We start from the raw sequence: 17048 nt of genomic DNA, 5'->3' as shown, positions 1-17048 counted from the left end.
GTGCATTACTACTGCTTTGTGTTGTGAGCTTGTTGTATTGAATATAGATGAGCGAATTTCCAGTAATTCGATTCTTCATGAACTTTTCGGCTTGGCGTTTGCTGACTTTATCCTGCATAAATTAGTTCAGCTTTCAGGTGCTCCGGTGGTGGGAGGCCCTTTCCTAGGACTGTATTCACCTTTTCCAGCCACCGAAGCACCTGAAAGCTGAGCTAATTTATGCAGGATAAAGTTGGCAAATGCCGAGCCGAGAAGTCCGTGACGAATCGAATCACTAAGTTTGCTCATCTCTAGGGAATAACCTTGGTGAAGGGAACAAAAATTTCATAGCCAACCATAAACCTGGATTCAGTGTTAAACTGCTGACCTTGGGTCAGTGCAAGTCAAACAGTGGGGCCCCTGCAGTCTTCTGTATTCTAGAGCAGTGGTCTTCAACCTGCGGACCTCCAGATGTTGCAAAACTACAACTCCCAGCATGCCTGGACAGCCAACGGCTGTCCGGGCATGCTGGGAGTTGTAGTTTTGCAACATCTGGAGGCCTGCAGGATGAAGAACACTGCTCTAGAGGTTTAATACATCATACATTTGCATAAATAAAAAATGCCATATTAAAACACAGCTACATCACAGTTCACTTTTTAATTTCATTATGAATGTAACCATATAAAAACCATAACTTATGAAATTCACAATGGGCATTTGATCTGTAAAACAAAAAAACACCTTTCCAAGTGGGAATCTGAAAAGGACGTACAAAACCGTACAAAATGGCAGATTAAGAGCCCACTGCTCCACAGCAATGTAGAGTGTGGGGGTGTCTAGAGACAAAAACACTGCTTGCAACCAGGAGTGACCAATTTTAGTGTCTACATCGGGTTCCAACAGTCTATCCCTTTCATTCCAGCAGCATCCAGAGAGTGTAATTTGCTTTCACCATGTGTGATGTTTGGAACGGAAACATTAAGATATGCTTAAGAGGTACTGTAGGAGATGAGCGACACCGCAACACAATTGGGGGCTACTGCACGAAAAGGAATGGCAGTAGTTTTGTTCATAAACTGTTTAGGCATTGCCAAAAAAAAAATGCAGGTCCTCTGAAGTAGGTTAAGAGGCCTCTATTAGAGATGCCTGCTGTCTTAGCAAAGCCTGATGAGTTTGAGAACAGTACACAAAACCCTTTCAGGGCCAATATTTACAGAGTATAACCAGCTTTCTAAAGCTAGATGATATTCCCTCAAGCCATGCAGCCATTTTTTTGGAGGTAAAGACCAAGTCATCAGGATGGCCAAGGCTGATTTACAGACTGGTCCAGGGGGGAGGGTTCTAAAATATTCTACCCCACTGAGGAAAACAGCAGGGAGTTAAAAAGGTGTATGCTATATGTAAATAAAACCACACAGCTAAATGTATATCTGATGTATTGTTTTCTTCTGTCTGGTCGAATGGTTTAGTCATCTTTGTTTCAGCGCATCCTGTAGTCGGTGGAACACGACAATTCACACAGCTGACCTTTAAAGTCGATGTCCATGGTAAAATCCAGATCTCGCTGTAAGAGAACACAGGATCAGAATGTAGACATGACAGCTCACCTCTGCCACCTCCGCACGGGCCTGATCAGCAGCGTCCCTGACCACATGTGTGCACCAGAAAGAAAGACTGTCCAGCCCAGGATTGAAGATTAAAGCAGTTTTTCTTTATTGGGTTGTATTCAGACAGAACAGCAGCTGACGTGTTTTGGACCTACACCAGGTCCTTAGTCATGGCCATGACTAAGGACCTGGTGTAGGTCCAAAATGTGTCAGCTGCTGTTCTGTCTGAACACAACACAATAAAGAAAGAAACTGCTTTTATCTGCAATCCTGGGCTGGACCATCTTTCTGGTGAACACAGGATCAGGGCTTTATTTCTAGGGCTGCATTAGATATGGGTGGAACACTAGATTTAACCTACATATCTGCAGCAAACACCTCAAAATGCTAACTTTGCGTTTTCTGAGTTTAAGAATTTTAACTATATGAACTTCATATTTACAGAAACTACCTGTACCAACTTACATTATTCTTGGCATTTGGCTTCATGCCTATTGTTCCAAATATCTCCTCCCCAGTTTTGACAGTCAAGTAGTCTTCCATGTAGAAAACCGTCTGCTTCCAGTGAGTGTACGGAGACTCTGGGCCTATGAACAAGAGCACAATGTTAGTCAGGTCGTTGACAGTGGTTTGCCCATTATGGTGATATAAATTGGTAGGAGGAAAAAAAAAAAATCTAAAAAGTCTCAAAATCAACACTTACTGGTAGAGAAGCCCGTCCTCTTATGACAACGTGTAAACTCAATGTTGAAATAAGCAACGAGGGCATGGATGTAGTCATTCCTTTTCACTTGGAGGCAAAATGGAGATGTGAAGCTGAGGTCATCCACCTTTACTGTGTATATATCCACTTCCTACAAAAAGGGGAGGAAAAAAAAAAATATATATATATATCTTAGTCATATTAAGACACCAGAATACATGATCTATAACCGTGCTTCCAAACCAGGATGCCTCTAGTTGCAAAACTACAGCTCCCAGCATGCCCGGACAGCCTTTGGCTGTCCGGGCATGCTGGGAGTTGTAGTTTTGCAACAGCAGGAGGCACCCTGTTTGGAAACCCTAATCTATAATTGGCGTCATGAACAGCACACTGGAACCATAGCACGGTAACCGTCACATTCATATAGGGGAAGATTTATCAAAACCTGTCGAGAGGAAAAGTTGACTAGTTGCCTATAGTAACCAGATCAGTGTACCTTTCATGAAACAATTATATATTAAAGATAAAGCCCTACTGAACAACTTTTTAATTGCTTTAATTTAAAAAATGCTCCCTTTTTTAACTTGAAAAACTTCTCCACTAGGGGTCTCCCTAGCAACCCTGTCAGCAAGCATTTTGGACTCGAGTCTGAAATCAGCTCAGCTCCCAGCAGGAGGGAGGGAGCACCGAGCTGTACACAAGCAGGGAAAAACAATACATTCCCTCTTTTCCCCAGTTCCTCTCCCCGCTATCCACATGGCTAATTATATATGCACTGCTTATGTTCTCCACTTGCTGTTGCTATGACAACCTCCTGTGCCTTGAATCGAGCTACTGACAAGCATAGAAAAAAAGGTATTTTTAGGGGGTTTTAAAGCAAAATTCAGGGATAGACTTAGGCAGAGTCAGATGGGGAGGGGGGGATTAGGGAAAGTTTAGATGGTGATAGGTACTCTTAAAGAGTCCTGTGAATGTAAGCAGCGATCCGATTGGTTGCTATGGGCAATCTCCACCATAGTGTTTGCTGCAGGTTTGACTAAATGCGGTGTGTACCCACATTATACATACCTTGATGAGACAAGAGTTTGTAACCAACTGTTTGGGATCGACAACGTCAACAAGTGGCTCCTTAATGGCTACATCTTTAATACAGGACATGTCAAATCCATAGACATTCTCCCACCCTGAAAGATAAAGCACGAGTTAGATTTTACAGCAAGTATTTCAATGCTTCATCAACCCAAGATAAGACTCAACCCTGCCAGCTGCTTGTCAAAGCCCATTTATTCCCAAAACTATGTACTAGCTCACAAATGGTAACAGTGTAAAATCACACAGCAAAGTTTGATAACTATCCTGAGTTAAGTGTCACTGGTCTCTTTAAAGGAGCACTCTGGGGAAAAAAAGGTTTTTAATCAACTGGTGCCAGAAAGTTAAACAGATTTGTAAATTAAGAGGGGGATTGGGCAGCTCGACTAGGTAGAAAATGAGATAACTGAGGTTCTGTATAGCATCTAATACCCATGGTGCTTGGCTAAAAACCATGAAGTGTGAAAAAATAAGGTAAGTCCTCAAGCAATCAAGTGGGGGTAGAATAGCCCACACCTACCATTTTTTGAATCTAATTTCTAAATTAAATTTATATTTGTTTACTCTATGGTCTAATCTTATTTGTTCACCTCTATTATCCGATTCCTCCCCCTCCTCACTATATCACTTTGACTGTAACTAGAGATGAGCAAACTTACACTAAATTCGATTCATCACAAACTTCTCGGCTCGGCAGTTGATGACTTTTCCTGCATAAATTAGTTCAGCTTTCAGATGCTCCGGTGTGCTGAAAAGGTGGATACAGTCCTATGAGACTTTCCTAGGACTGTATCAACCTTCGAGCCCACCGGAGCACCTGAAGGCTGAACTAATTTATGCAGGATCATCAACTGCTGAGCAGAGAAGTTCGTGACAAATCAAATTTACTGTAAGTTTGCTCATCTCTAACTTTTACCTTATTTTCTCACACTTTAGATTTGTAAACTACTTCCATTTAAAAATCTTAATCCTTCCAGTACTTAGCTGCTGTATACTACAGAGGAAGTTCTTTAAAATTTCCTTTTTCTGCCCAGTGCTCCCTGCCGACACCTCTGTCCATTTTAGGAGCAAATCCCCATAGAAAACCTATACTGCTCTGGACAGAGGTGTCAGCAAAGAGCATTGTTGTCAGACAGGAAATTCCAGAAGAAAAGAACTCTAGTATACAGCAGCTGATAATGGAAGGATTAAGATTTTTTTTTTTTATGTAGATTACAAATCTGTAACTTTCTGGCACCAGTTAAATTGTGCGACAAAATTGAAAAGCCATTTTGTAACTTTTGGGGTCTGTTTATACATAGTGCATTTTTCTGTAAAAATGACTGTAGGTCCATACAATTAAAATGATACCCTACTTATAGGTTTTATTTTGTCTTAGTATTTTTTTTAAATCACAACTACATGCACGGAAATGAGTATGTTTAAAAGGGTCCTCTTTAGTATGAGGGCTCATTTTTTGCACTGTAATATGAAGTTTTTATCGGTACCATTTGTTTTGATCTGACCGATTTTCATTTATGGTATAAAGTGACCAAAAAAAATAAAAATAAATGCTATGTCGGACTTTATGTCTAGGTTTAATAAATGATATACTTTTATACTGTGGACATTTACACATGTGGTGATACAATGTTTATTTTTATTTACAAGTCTTAAATGTTTAATTTTTGCAAAGTTATAGCCCCCATAGGGGACTATAACATGCAGTACGTTAATTGCCCACACTGATCAATGCTATGCCATAGATCAGGGTTTTTGGTGGACTGACCAGGTGTGTTACATTGCAGGAACTGGCGTAGGATGTAAATAGAGATTAGCAAAATTACAGTAAATGTGATTCTTCATGAACTTCTCGGCTCGGCAGTTTATGACTTATCCTGCATAAATTAGTTCAGCTTTCCGGTGCTCTGGTGGGCTGGAAAAGGTGGATACAGTCCTAGGAAAGTCTCCTAGGACTGTATCCAACTTTTCCAGCCCACCGGAGCACCTGAAGGCTGAACTAATTTATGCAGGAAAAGTCATCAACTGCCGAGCCGAGAAGTTTGTGACGAATCACATTTACTGTTAATTCGCTCATCTCTAGAAGTAGATCTGCATTGTTAAAGCAGGATAAGCAGTAAATAAATGCTGCCACCCATACAATTCATGCAGAAACCCTCCCACAGTATAAAAATCCACAGGAAACTATTTTGCTCAGTGACTGCTAGGCAGCCCCAATAATTCCAGATCTAGAAGATGAGGCACAACAACTTTAAACAATTACCACCCAGTCACTTCAGTAAGAGCTTACATTTAAGTAACAAGAATCACATAGGGAACTTACAGTGGATTTTGTAGTCTTTGTACTGTCTGTCTTCAATTGCAGTTACATAAAGAGTTGCACGATCAGGGAAAATAAGACCATCAGGTGTCTGGAGAGAAAAATAAATACAATAGTACCAAGTTACATACAAGTCAGAAGAAACCACAGGATTTTGCTGGGAGACAAAAGATCTGTTCAGCCATTGTTTTGCTGTTTCCCAGCTTTGTATTTAACACTTTTGTAACACTTATGGGGAACTATGGAGGAAGACAATTTGAAATCAACTGGTGGCAGAAAGTTAAACAGATTTGTAAATTTCTATAAAAAAAAAAAAAATTCTTAATCCTTCCAGTACTTAGCTGCTGTATACTACAGAGAAAGTTCTTTTCTTGAATTTCTGACCAGTGCTCTCTGCTTACGCCTCTGCCAATGTCAGGAATTGTCCAGAGCAGGAACAAGCCTCTCCTGCTCTGGACAGTTCCTAAAATGGACGGAGGTGTCAGAAGAGAACAGAACACTGGTCAGACTGAAGAGAAATTAAGAGTAAAAAGAACTTTCTGTTGAGCATACAGCAGCTGATAATCCACACAGTACTTAAGATTTTTTTAATAGAATTAAATTTACAAATCTGGTTAACCTTCCGGCACCAGTTGATTTAAACTAAGTTTTTCACTGCAGTACTCCTTTAAGAACAGGCCAGTTTAACTTTTGCTTTTCCCCTCCTAGGGCAATGTTTTTTTTCTCTATGGTACTACAAGGGCTTTTCTAGGTGCAATTTTACTATGTAATGACATCTTCGCTTTACCATAAAATGTAGTTTCATGTCATTTATGCCAAACTTCTTCAGGTCTGATGGCATTAATTTACCATTTGAAGTGTTTACAATGCTTTGGTAATATTTTGACACCCAATACCTTATTTATACAATGGAGTTGTGTTAGGTGTTGGTACTGATAAACAAGTTATTGCACAATTATAGTGTAGTTGTGCACAGTTGTCAGGCTTCCATCTGAATGGCACAATGGTTGTGTTGAGAATTGATCATTTGGTATGAACCGGTAATGCCCATTGCACATTAACTGCTACACAAGACATGAAGGGCAAGGTACAGTACTCACCAGCCACTTGTCCCGGGCATAGATTACAGTGTTCAGCATGGACTCGTAGAATAGACAATATCCCATCCATTCACTGATTATTATGTCAACTTTTTCCACAGGCAATTCAACCTCTTCCACTTTCCCCTTGATGATGGTAACAACTGTAAAATACCAGCAAAGTTTAGCTTTCTGCAATACAAAGATATGCAGCAAAAAAGTGCCCAAGCATAAATTACACGGGACTTACTGTGATCCAGTTTATTTGCCTTCACGATCTTGATAGCATAGTCAGAGATACTTGAGCACTCAATCTGAAAGAAAATGCAATGTTATTAAAAGAAGTCCACAGCAGTCATCAACCTATAGAATTAGATCAGGCATAGGCAGCCTTTGGCACTGCAGATGTTTTAAACTTCATCTCCCAGCCAAACCACCAAAGCATCATGGGAGATGTAGTCCACAACATCTGCAGTGCTGAAGGTTGCCTATGCCTGCATTAAGAGGATTAGTTTTACTGCAAGACATCTATACAAAGACTCCAGATAAACAAAAAACTGGAATCCTTCATTGGAAGTCTACTACATGGAGATGGGCAGTGTCGTATCATGGTTCTCAGAACTATTAAGTTGGCCAGGTGGTGTCATGAATCACCAATTAAATTTAACGATCTTTAATTTGTCACTTTCAATGCAATATCTGCAAGATCTCTCATTACAGGTGCCCACAAGTCAAAAACCAAGGGAGCCACAAGGGGGGGGGGGGGGGGGGGGGGGGATAAGAAATCTATTCACACCGTACAATTTCTGCCTTAAATTAAAGCCCATAGACTTCTATGGGATTCCGCACTCCCATAGAAGTCCATGGGCTTTAATTTGAGGTGAAATTCCACTGTGAATAGACCCTAGGTGTTCAAGGCTGGGTTCACATTACGTTTAGCAATAAAGTTCCCGTATCAGGTTTTTGATAAAGACTGAATCCTCAAAGCCTGACTAAACAATCAAAGTGTGTACAAATTTTTATCTGTATACAGTTAAACCATATACGGTTTGAAAAATTGTCTGGTTGCATTTAGAGATGAACGAACTTACAGTAAATGCGATTCGTCACGAACTTCTCGGCTCGGCAGTTGATGACTTATCCTGCATAAATTAGTTCAGCTTTTAGGTGCTCCCGTGGGCTGGAAAAGGTGGATACAGTCCTAGGAGACCCTTTCCTAGGAATGTATCCACCTTTTCCAGCCCACCGGAAAGCTGAATTTATACAGGATAAGGCATCAACTGCCGAGAAGTTTGTGACGAATCGAATTTACTGTAAGTTTGCTGATCTCTACTTGCATTGTTTTTTTAAAGAAAAAAAGTATACATTAACTTCTCATTCCATTATGAATAAAGTTTCACTTGTTTGAAATTATAAAAAAAAAAAAAAACTGAACAGTCAAAAACTGGATGGAACCATATGCACATATGGTTCTGTAAGGTTCCCATTGACTCATGTTAAAAAAAAAAAAAAAAAAACTTGGTCAGGAGTGGGATTCATAAGCCAAGTGACAGGCTTCGCAAGTACCTGCAGAGATCCTTACCCCAATAACTTTCTTTGCTCCGGCCTTAGCTGCAAACATGCAGAGGATTCCCGTCCCACTGCCCACATCCAGAACAACCTTATCCTTGAACAAGTGTCTGTTGTGGAACATTGAGTTTCGATAGGTCAGTGTCCGAACTTCATCTTTTAACATCTCCTGCAAAATTAAGCCACAAGGAGGTCCATTAGAACATAAGATAAATGCAAGAAGAATAAATAAATAAAAGTTATAAATATAAAAAGGCAGCTCATCTTACCTCATGAATACCAAAGTGCGCATACGAGTCAAAGTAGTAATCTTTAGAGGTCATGTCTTCTGCATTTGTCTTGACGACGCTGCTCTCTGGTTGTGTAGTACAGGAAACCTAGTCAAAAAGGATGGTGGAACATAAGCATTCGTCCGCAACATGGAAAGGTTATTCCTCATGAATGAGCTAGGACGGCCGCTTTGTATTGGCATTTGGTCAATTTCAGGTGTGTAATTATGGTAATGTTTTTGCATTTTATCAGGAATTACACTTTGGGATTAAAGGGGTACTCTACTGGAAACATTTTAATCAGCTGGTGCCAGAAAGTTAAGATTTGTAAATTACTTCTATTTAAAAATCTTAATCCTTCCAGTACTTAGCTGCTGTATGCTCCAGAGGAAGTTCTTTTCAAATTTTCTGTCTGACCACAGTGCTCTCTGCTGACACCTCCGTCTGTGTCAGGAACTGTCCAGAGCAGGAGCAAATCCTCACAGCAAACCTATCCTGCTCTGGACAGAGGCGTCAGCAGAGAGCACTGTAGGTGAAGGAAACTCAAAGAAAATAACTTCCTGTGGAGCATACAGCAGCTAAGTACTGGAAGGATTAAGATTTTTTTTTTATTAGAAGTAATTTACAGATCAGTTTCCCTTTTAAATCACCTAGTGCCAGAAAGTTCTTTTCCAGTGGAGTACCCCTTTAATAAAGCCACCATACTCCCTGCAAAAACTGCATCTTGAAGACTCCCCCCAGTCTGAGCAAATCTTATCACCTGAACTGGTGCACATTAAAGGGGTACTCCGCTGCTCAGCATTTGGAACAAACTGTTTCGAATGCTGGAGCCAGCAGCTTGTGATGTAATAGCCCTGCCCCCTCAATGCAAGTCTATGGGAGGGGGTGTGACAGCCGTCACACCCCCTCCCATAGACTTGCATTGAGGAAGTGAGGCGTGATGTCATGAGGGGGTGGTGTTATGACGCCACAAGCTTCCGACGCTGGCTCCAGCATTCGGAACAGTTTGTTCCAAATGCTGAGCAGCGAAGTACCCCTTTCATTCTAAGTAACTATGCATTGGAGGACCAGACTTGTGGCTGTACTACATTCACCCAAACTGGCCTAGGGAAACTGACAGCAGGTAACCTGAACACACACATAGATCGTTCAGGTGACCCCTGTTTCTAACTCTTACCAGGTGAAAATCAGCCACAGGAGATGTTCATCTTGTTGCCAATATGGTTGTTACTGAACTGCTCTGGGAGGCAGCATGTACCAAGCTTTATCCCACCCACACCCCTTCATATACACTGAGGAAGAGGGGGATGACTATTAATGAAAGGGCAGGAGAATATATTTCACATACAGCAGCCGCTATCTCTAATCCAGTAAAGTGAAATCCATATTAGCAACAAGAGGAACATCACCGGAACGGCCACATCAGTGTTCACCTGGTAAGAAGTGTTCGAATCATCATGTTTATTCAGGTTAGTGTGGACGACACTGCTGTCCGCTCCCTTCTCTGGATTAATGCTCACTGGGGTCTATGGGGCTATCCCATGAGCGGCAGTAAGATTGTCCACCATATAACAAAGCAATATTATAGGAGCCCTTCCCTCAGTCTCAGCTTAGTTTTAGGCTAAGTTCAGACTATGGAATTTCCACCTGCTAAAATGTATAGTGTAGTGAATGGGTTTCCATTGACAATTTCACACTTCGGAATTTGACAACAGAAAACCTGCTTGGAAATTTCCGCCTGAAGAATGACGTTGCTCATTCTTCAGGTGGAAATACTCACGGAACACATTGCAGTCTATTGGAGACTGCAGTGTCCGCACGGTCCTAGCGCCAACTGATTCAGTCGGCGCTGGACGCACTCGGAATCTCCGGGTGGAAATTTTCTGCCTGGAGATTCCACAGTGTGAACCTAGCCTTTGGCTTGATGTTAAGAAATGCAAGATTTCAGAATTTTATGTAGATCGTAAAAATGGAAAGTTAGAAAAAGCACAATTTATTAAGGGGGTACTACGGCCCTAAGACCTCTTATCCCTGCGTGACTTGCCCCACCCATAGACTTGCAATGAGGGGGCAGTGCATGATGTCACATGGGGTGGAGTCGTGACATCACAATACTCCAGCCCTGCATGAGAGATTGTGGGGGTCCCCAGTGGCCCCTTTGGATAGGGGGATGTCTTCGGGCCGGAGTACCCGTTTAAACTTTTTAACTTTGGAGTAATGTACGCCACATAAGGGACAATTTGGTGACTCCCTTCACTGTCAGTTTCTGCCCTAATCTGACAACATTATGGCATCTGGGAACCAACAGAACTAAACTGCGCTAAGTGGTGATCTCTCCATAGGACTTCCATAGCCCTGTTGGCCAAGGTTCAACCAGCCACATGCAAAGGATATTTACATCTTCTACTGCAGTCGACAGGTTCATTCCATTGGCCAACTTGGCTACAAAGTTCTAGGAGAAAGTGACAAGGAAAGACATTGTATTAACCTCATATCCTGTAGTCATGGCCTAGAACTTCAAAAGGATAGAAAGAATGTTAAAACTCAGGCTGGGTTAACACCTGCACTAAGGAGGAGATATCCAGTATTGAAAAAAAAAAAAAAAATGTATCCCCTATCCTATGGATTCCGACCACTGGGACCCCAGCGACCACTGCACAATGCAATGGCCGACGCCCCCTCAATACAGGGCCTGAGATTGCTGAAGTCATTGCACCCATTGAGTTGTATTGAGGGGAGTGTCAGCCTCCACTTAGTGCTGTGGTCAACATGCCCCCTTCCTGCAGACTGCTGGGGCCCTGTACAGGAGAGATTGTGGGGGTCCCAGAGGAGAGGCAACTATAACAAAACACAGGAGTCTGGCAGTGACTCCCCTTCACATTCAGAATGCATGACTACTCATCATAACCCTTTCAATTTTCCACCTAAAAATCCATCTTATGGCTCATTTTTTGCGTCACCAATTCTACTTTGCAGTGACATTAGTCATTTTACCCAAAAATTCACGGCGAAACGGAAAAAAATAACTGTGCGACAAAATAGAAGAAAAAAACGCAATTTTGTAACTTTTGGGGGCTTCCGTTTCTATGCAGTGCATATTTCTGTAAAAATGATACCCTACTTATATAGGTTTGACTTTGTCGCACTTCTGGAAAAAATCATAACTACATGCAGGAAAATTTATATGTGTAAAAATTTTATCTTCTGACCCCTATAACTTTATTTTTCCATGTACAGGGCGGTATGAGGACTCATTTTTTGCGCCATGATCTGAAGTTTATCGTTATGATTTGTTTTGATCTTTTTGATCACTTTTTATTAATTTTTTTTATTGTATAAAAAGTGACCAAAAAAAACTATTTTGAACGTTGGAATTTTTTGCACGTGCGCCATTGACCATGTGGTTTAATTGATATATTTTTATAGTTCAGACATTTACGCACGTGGCGATACCACGTTTATTTTTATTTACACAGTTTTTTTTTATGGGAAAAGGGGCGATTCAAACTTTTATTAGGGAAGGGGTTAAATGACCTTTATTAACACTTTTTTTTAACTTTTTTTTGTAGTGTTCCAGCTCCCATAGGGACCTATAACACTGCACACACTGATCTCTCATGCTGATCACTGTTATCCCATAGGGACCTATAACACTGCACACACTGATCTCTCATGCTGATCACTGTTATCCCATAGGGACCTATAACACTGCACACACTGATCTCTTGCACAGATCACTGGCGTGTATTCACACGCCTGTGATCAGTGTTATCGGCGCTTGACTGCTCCTGCCTGGATCTCAGGCACGGAGCAGCCATTCATCGATCAGACACCGAGGAGGCAGGTAAGGGCCCTCCCTGTGTCCTGTAAGCTGTTCGCGACGCCGCAATTTCACTGCAGCGGTCCTGAACAGTCCAACTGAGTAGCCGGGATAGTTTCACTTTAGAAGCTTTGACCGCCGCTTCTAAAGGGTTTAATACCGCACATTGTTGCGATCGGCGATGTGTGGTATTAGCCACGTTGATGAGTGCCGGGACCAACGTGATGCGGGGGTCGCAGCGCTTCCCCGCTTCATATCGCGGGAGCCAACGCAGGACGTAAATATACGTCCTGCGTTGTTAAGGGGTTCTCCCCGTAAACTTTTTTTTTAGTCAACTGGTGCCAGAACGTTAAACAGATCTGTAAATTACTGAAAGGATTAAGATTTCTTAATAGCAGTAATTAGCTGATGTCTGCCCCACAGGAAGTTATTTTCTCTGAGTTTCCTTTCTGTCTGACCACAGTGCTCTCTGCTGACACCTGTCCGTGTCAGGAATGTCCAGAGCAGGAAAAGTTTGCTATGGGGATTTCCTTCTACTCTGGCCAGTACCTGACATGGACAAAGGTGTCAGCAGAGAGCACTGTGGTCAGACAGGAAATGCAAAGAGAAAAGAACTTCCTGTGGAGCATACAGCAGCTGATAATCCTTCCAGTACTTAAGATTTTTTTTAATACAAGTCATTTACAAATCTGGCACCGATTAAAAAAAAAAAATGTTTTCCAGGGGAGTTCCCTTTAAACTGGAAGCGTGGGTATAGTTTTTTTTATTTTTTCTATTGTTTCGCTAGAGTACCCCTTTAAATTAAAAGGGCAGAGAACTGTCCATCCTGCAGACAAGCGCTTCCTGCTCCACTCCCGACCGAAAATGCCAGATCAGTTATTGGATGAGCCACAGAATAGGGGAAACTACACTCCATCTGAAAGGGAGGTGTTAAAACCTGTGTAAAGGAACCATTCCCATTTATTTATTTTTAAAAGCCTTTAAGAGACTAGAAGCAGTTTGGTTGCTATGGGCAACTGCACAGGTTTTGATGAATCCCCATGTGAGCAGACAGGACTTCGTTTTCTATGGGGCAGCCAGACTTAGGTTATAAGTGTTTAGCAGCCCCACAGTAGGGTTTCCCAAACCAGTGTGCCCTCAGCTGTTGCAAGACTAAACCTTCCAGCATTGCCCAGACAACACCAGGCTAGTAGTGTTGTAACAGCTGGAGGCACCCTGGTTGGGAGGCACAGTTAGAAAATGAATGGAGCTCTGGCTGGGCACTACACTTCCTTTTGCTCCATTCTTGGTGGGGGGGGGGGGCCCATAGGGTTAGGTTTTATCCTCTTCCATAAAGCTAGGAGATTTTAGACCTCAGGAATACCCCTTTTTAAAGGGATACTCCACTGGAAAACGCTTAGATCAACTGGTGCCAGAAAGTTAAACAGGTTTGTAAGTTACTTCTATAAAAAGAAAACTCAATCCTTCCAGTACTTTTTAGATGATTTATACTACAGAGGAAGTTCTTTTCTTTTTGACTTTCCTTTCTGCCTGACCGCAGTGCTCTCTGCTGACACCTCTGTCCGTGTCAGGAACTGTCCAGAGCAGGAGAGGTTTGCTATGGGGATTTACTCCTAGTCTGGACAGTTCCTGACACGGACAGAGGTGTCAGCAGAGAGCACTGTGGTCAGACCAAAAAAAAAAAAAAAGTGAAAAAGAAAAGAACTTCCTGTGGAGCATAGAGCAGCCGATAAGTACTGGAAAGATTAAGATTTTTTTTTTTTTTTTTAATATAAGTAATTTACAAGCCTGTTTAACTTTTATTCAAAAGAAAAAAAAAAAGTGTTTTCCAGTGGAGAACCCCTTTAAATGACCCCACCACAACTTTCTATGGGTGGGATTGGAAAGAATTGTGAGCCCCATATAAGCCCCCACTACAGTGACCCTCCAGATGTTGCAAAACTACAACTCCCAGCATGCCCGGACAGCCTTCGGCTGTCCGGCCATGCTGGGAATTGTAGTTTTGCAACATCTGGGGGGGGCCACAGTTTGGACACTACTAGGATAGGAGTCCTGAGAGCCCTTTTCCTTCTGATTCCTACCCCATAGGATGTGACCTTTACATCTCAGGTAGGAAACCCCTATTGTGACTCAACCACGTGATCCATACACGAGGGCAACACCGGCTGGGCCCAATTACTAATAGCCATACAAGTCACGTGTGCAGCTCAATGAAAAGCTATCTGGGGGGGGGGGGGGGGGGTCTCTAGTCACTAGTCCCACTCACTGGCCATTCATTGCCCAGACTGATGGCTGATAACAGGGAACAGTGGGCGCACGAGGCTCAGTCATGGCCGCTCTCAGGCGGCGCGGTGCCCTATAGGCCCGGTAATACACCCACCGCACGCGGCCCGTCCATACATGCAGGCCGGGCACACGTGGGGCGCACACAAGGCCCTTTGTTACCGGCGAGTGGGCGGGGCCACAGCACATGATGGGGGGACAGTTAGGGAGCCCCTCCACATCTACGTCATGACGTCAGCGGCCCCCACAGATAACAACCACATATAATACGACGATAACCCCAAAATTATATCACAAAAAAAAAAAAAAAAGCCGGCAGAGGCCTCTCCCCCCTCCCCTCACAATGAAAGGGTCCAACCGCCATCCCCTACAGGCCCTCACTCCGTTACCTCCATGCTGCAGGTGCTCGCCTCCGCCATGCTTGCCCCTCGCCTCCTACACCACACTCGTCCGAAGCCCTAAAGATGGAGACAAGGCTTCCTGAGAGACAACTGCGACATGCGGTGAGGCCCGTCACTATATAAAGGCCGGACAAGCCCCGCCCACCGCTGCGATCTTCTGGCGCCCTTCTCGATTTACGATTCCTCTGCCGGATTGGCTGACGATGGGAAATGTGGGCGTGTCGTGTAAGCCCCGCCCCCGGCAGATGATGCTCTGCGGTCTCTATACGCGGAGGCGCAGGCGCGCTGCGGAGGGATGGAGGACAGATGGGGGGCTGCAGGAACACCAGCGATAATAAACTATATGGCCTCCCCATGTATAACACTGATAGTGGAGAAAATACTGGGAGTCTGGGACCCCCTCCTTTATCATGTGTATGTTCAGTCTTTTGTGATACTGTCTGCTGAGCTACTGTATCTAACCCATCACGTGTGATACTGTCTGCTGAGCTACTGTATCTAACCCCATCCTGTGTGATACTGTCTGCTGAGCTACTGTATCTACCCCATCACGTTTGATACTGTCTGCTGAGCTACTGTATCTAACCCATCACGTGTGATACTGTCTGCTGAGCTACTGTATCTAACCCCATCCCGTGTTATACTGTCTGCTGAGCTACTGTATCTAACCCCATCCTGTGTGATACTGTCTGCTGATCTACTGTATCTAACCCATCACGTGTGATACTGTCTGCTGATCTACTGTATCTAACCCATCACGTGTGATACTGTCTGCTGAGCTACTGTATCTAAGCCCATCCTGTGTGATACTGTCTGCTGAGCTACTGTATCTAACCCCATCTCGTTTGATACGGTCTGCTGAGCTACTGTATCTAACCCCATCCTGTGTGATACTGTCTGCTGAGCTACTGTATCTAACCCCATCCTGTGTGATACTGTCTGCTGAGCTACTGTATCTAACCCCATACCGTGGAATACTGTCTGTTAAACTACTGTATCTAACCACATCATGTGGGGTATTGTCAGCTGAGCTGTTGTATCTAATCCTGTCATGTGTGATACTGTCTGCTGAGCTACTGTGTCTAACCCCATCCTGTGTGATACTCTGTTAAACTACTGTATCTAACCCCATCATGTGGGGGTATTCCCTGCTGAGCTACTGTGTCTAATCCAATCATGTGTGATACTGTCTGTTTCACTGTATCTAACCCCATAATGAGAGGTATTGCCTGCTTAAAGGGGTACTCCGGTGAAAACCTTTTTTCTTTTAAATCAACTGGCGGCAGAAAGTTAAACATATTTGTAAATTACTTCTATTCAAAAATCTTAATCCTTCCAGTACTTATTAGCTGCTGAATGCTACAGAGGAAATTCCTTTCTTTTTGGAACACTGATGGCATCACGAGCACAGTGCTCTCTGCTGACATCTCTGTCCATTTTAGCAACCATGCATAGCAGATGTATAGCAGATGTATAGCAGATGTATGCTAAGGGCAGCATGGTAGCTCAGTGGTTAGCACTGCTGCCTTGCAGTGTTGGGGACTTGGGTTCAAATCCCACTGAGGACAGCAATAAATAAAGTGTTATTATTATTATTATAATGACGTCAGCAGAGAGAACTGTGCTCATGATGTCATCAGAGAGCATTCCAAAAAGAAAAGAATTTCCTCTGTAGCATTCAGCAGCTAATAAGTACTGGAAGGATTAAGATTTTTGAATAGAAGTAATTTACAAATATGTTTAACTTTCTGCCACCAGTTGATTTAAAAGAAAAAAGGTTTTCACCGGAGTACCCCTTTAACTACTGTATCCAATCCTATCTGTGATACTGTGTGTTCAGCCAATGTATCTAATCCTATCTGTGATTTTGTATGTTCAGCGAGAAGCCGATCTTATGTGATACAGTCTGTTGAACTTCTGTATCTA

At 42.8% G+C, this 17048-nt stretch overlaps 1 protein-coding gene across 2 annotated transcripts; it reads right to left on the bottom strand.

Annotated features, from left to right (window-relative positions):
* Window positions 1–620: 620 nt before the first annotated feature.
* Window positions 621–15325, bottom strand: PRMT1 (protein arginine methyltransferase 1). Of its 2 annotated transcripts, XM_056543974.1 has the most exons (11): window positions 15111–15325; window positions 11017–11070; window positions 8619–8726; window positions 8363–8518; window positions 7031–7094; window positions 6802–6944; window positions 5705–5792; window positions 3361–3476; window positions 2293–2443; window positions 2055–2176; window positions 621–1546 (listed from the first exon to the last, which is right to left on the bottom strand). In XM_056543974.1, the coding sequence occupies exons 1-11, from the start codon at window positions 15138–15140 to the stop codon at window positions 1463–1465; spliced, it is 1116 nt and encodes a 371-aa protein (XP_056399949.1). In that variant the 5' UTR covers window positions 15141–15325; the 3' UTR covers window positions 621–1462. The 2 variants fall into 2 exon arrangements, with proteins under 2 accessions (XP_056399949.1, XP_056399950.1); XM_056543975.1 differs by lacking the exon at window positions 11017–11070 and having other exon boundaries at window positions 15111–15322.
* Window positions 15326–17048: the final 1723 nt, after the last annotated feature.

This window comes from Hyla sarda, chromosome 10 (genome assembly GCF_029499605.1).
Source record: "Hyla sarda isolate aHylSar1 chromosome 10, aHylSar1.hap1, whole genome shotgun sequence".
In the NCBI taxonomy this organism is placed as follows: Eukaryota; Metazoa; Chordata; class Amphibia; order Anura; family Hylidae; genus Hyla; species Hyla sarda.
Note: the sequence above shows the minus strand (reverse complement) of the source record. Positions and strands in the feature narration are given on the sequence as shown.

Excerpts from the sequence above, each read along its gene's own strand:
- PRMT1 (XM_056543974.1), bottom strand. The coding sequence starts at position 15,140 with ATGGCGGAGGCGAGCACCTGCAGCATGGAG. Across the intron at positions 11,071-15,110 it reads CGAGCACCTGCAGCATGGAG|AACTTTGTAGCCAAGTTGGC; the intron begins GTAACGGAGTGA and ends ACTTTCTCCTAG. Across the intron at positions 2,177-2,292 it reads GAGGACGGGCTTCTCTACCA|GCCCAGAGTCTCCGTACACT; the intron begins GTAAGTGTTGAT and ends TCTTGTTCATAG.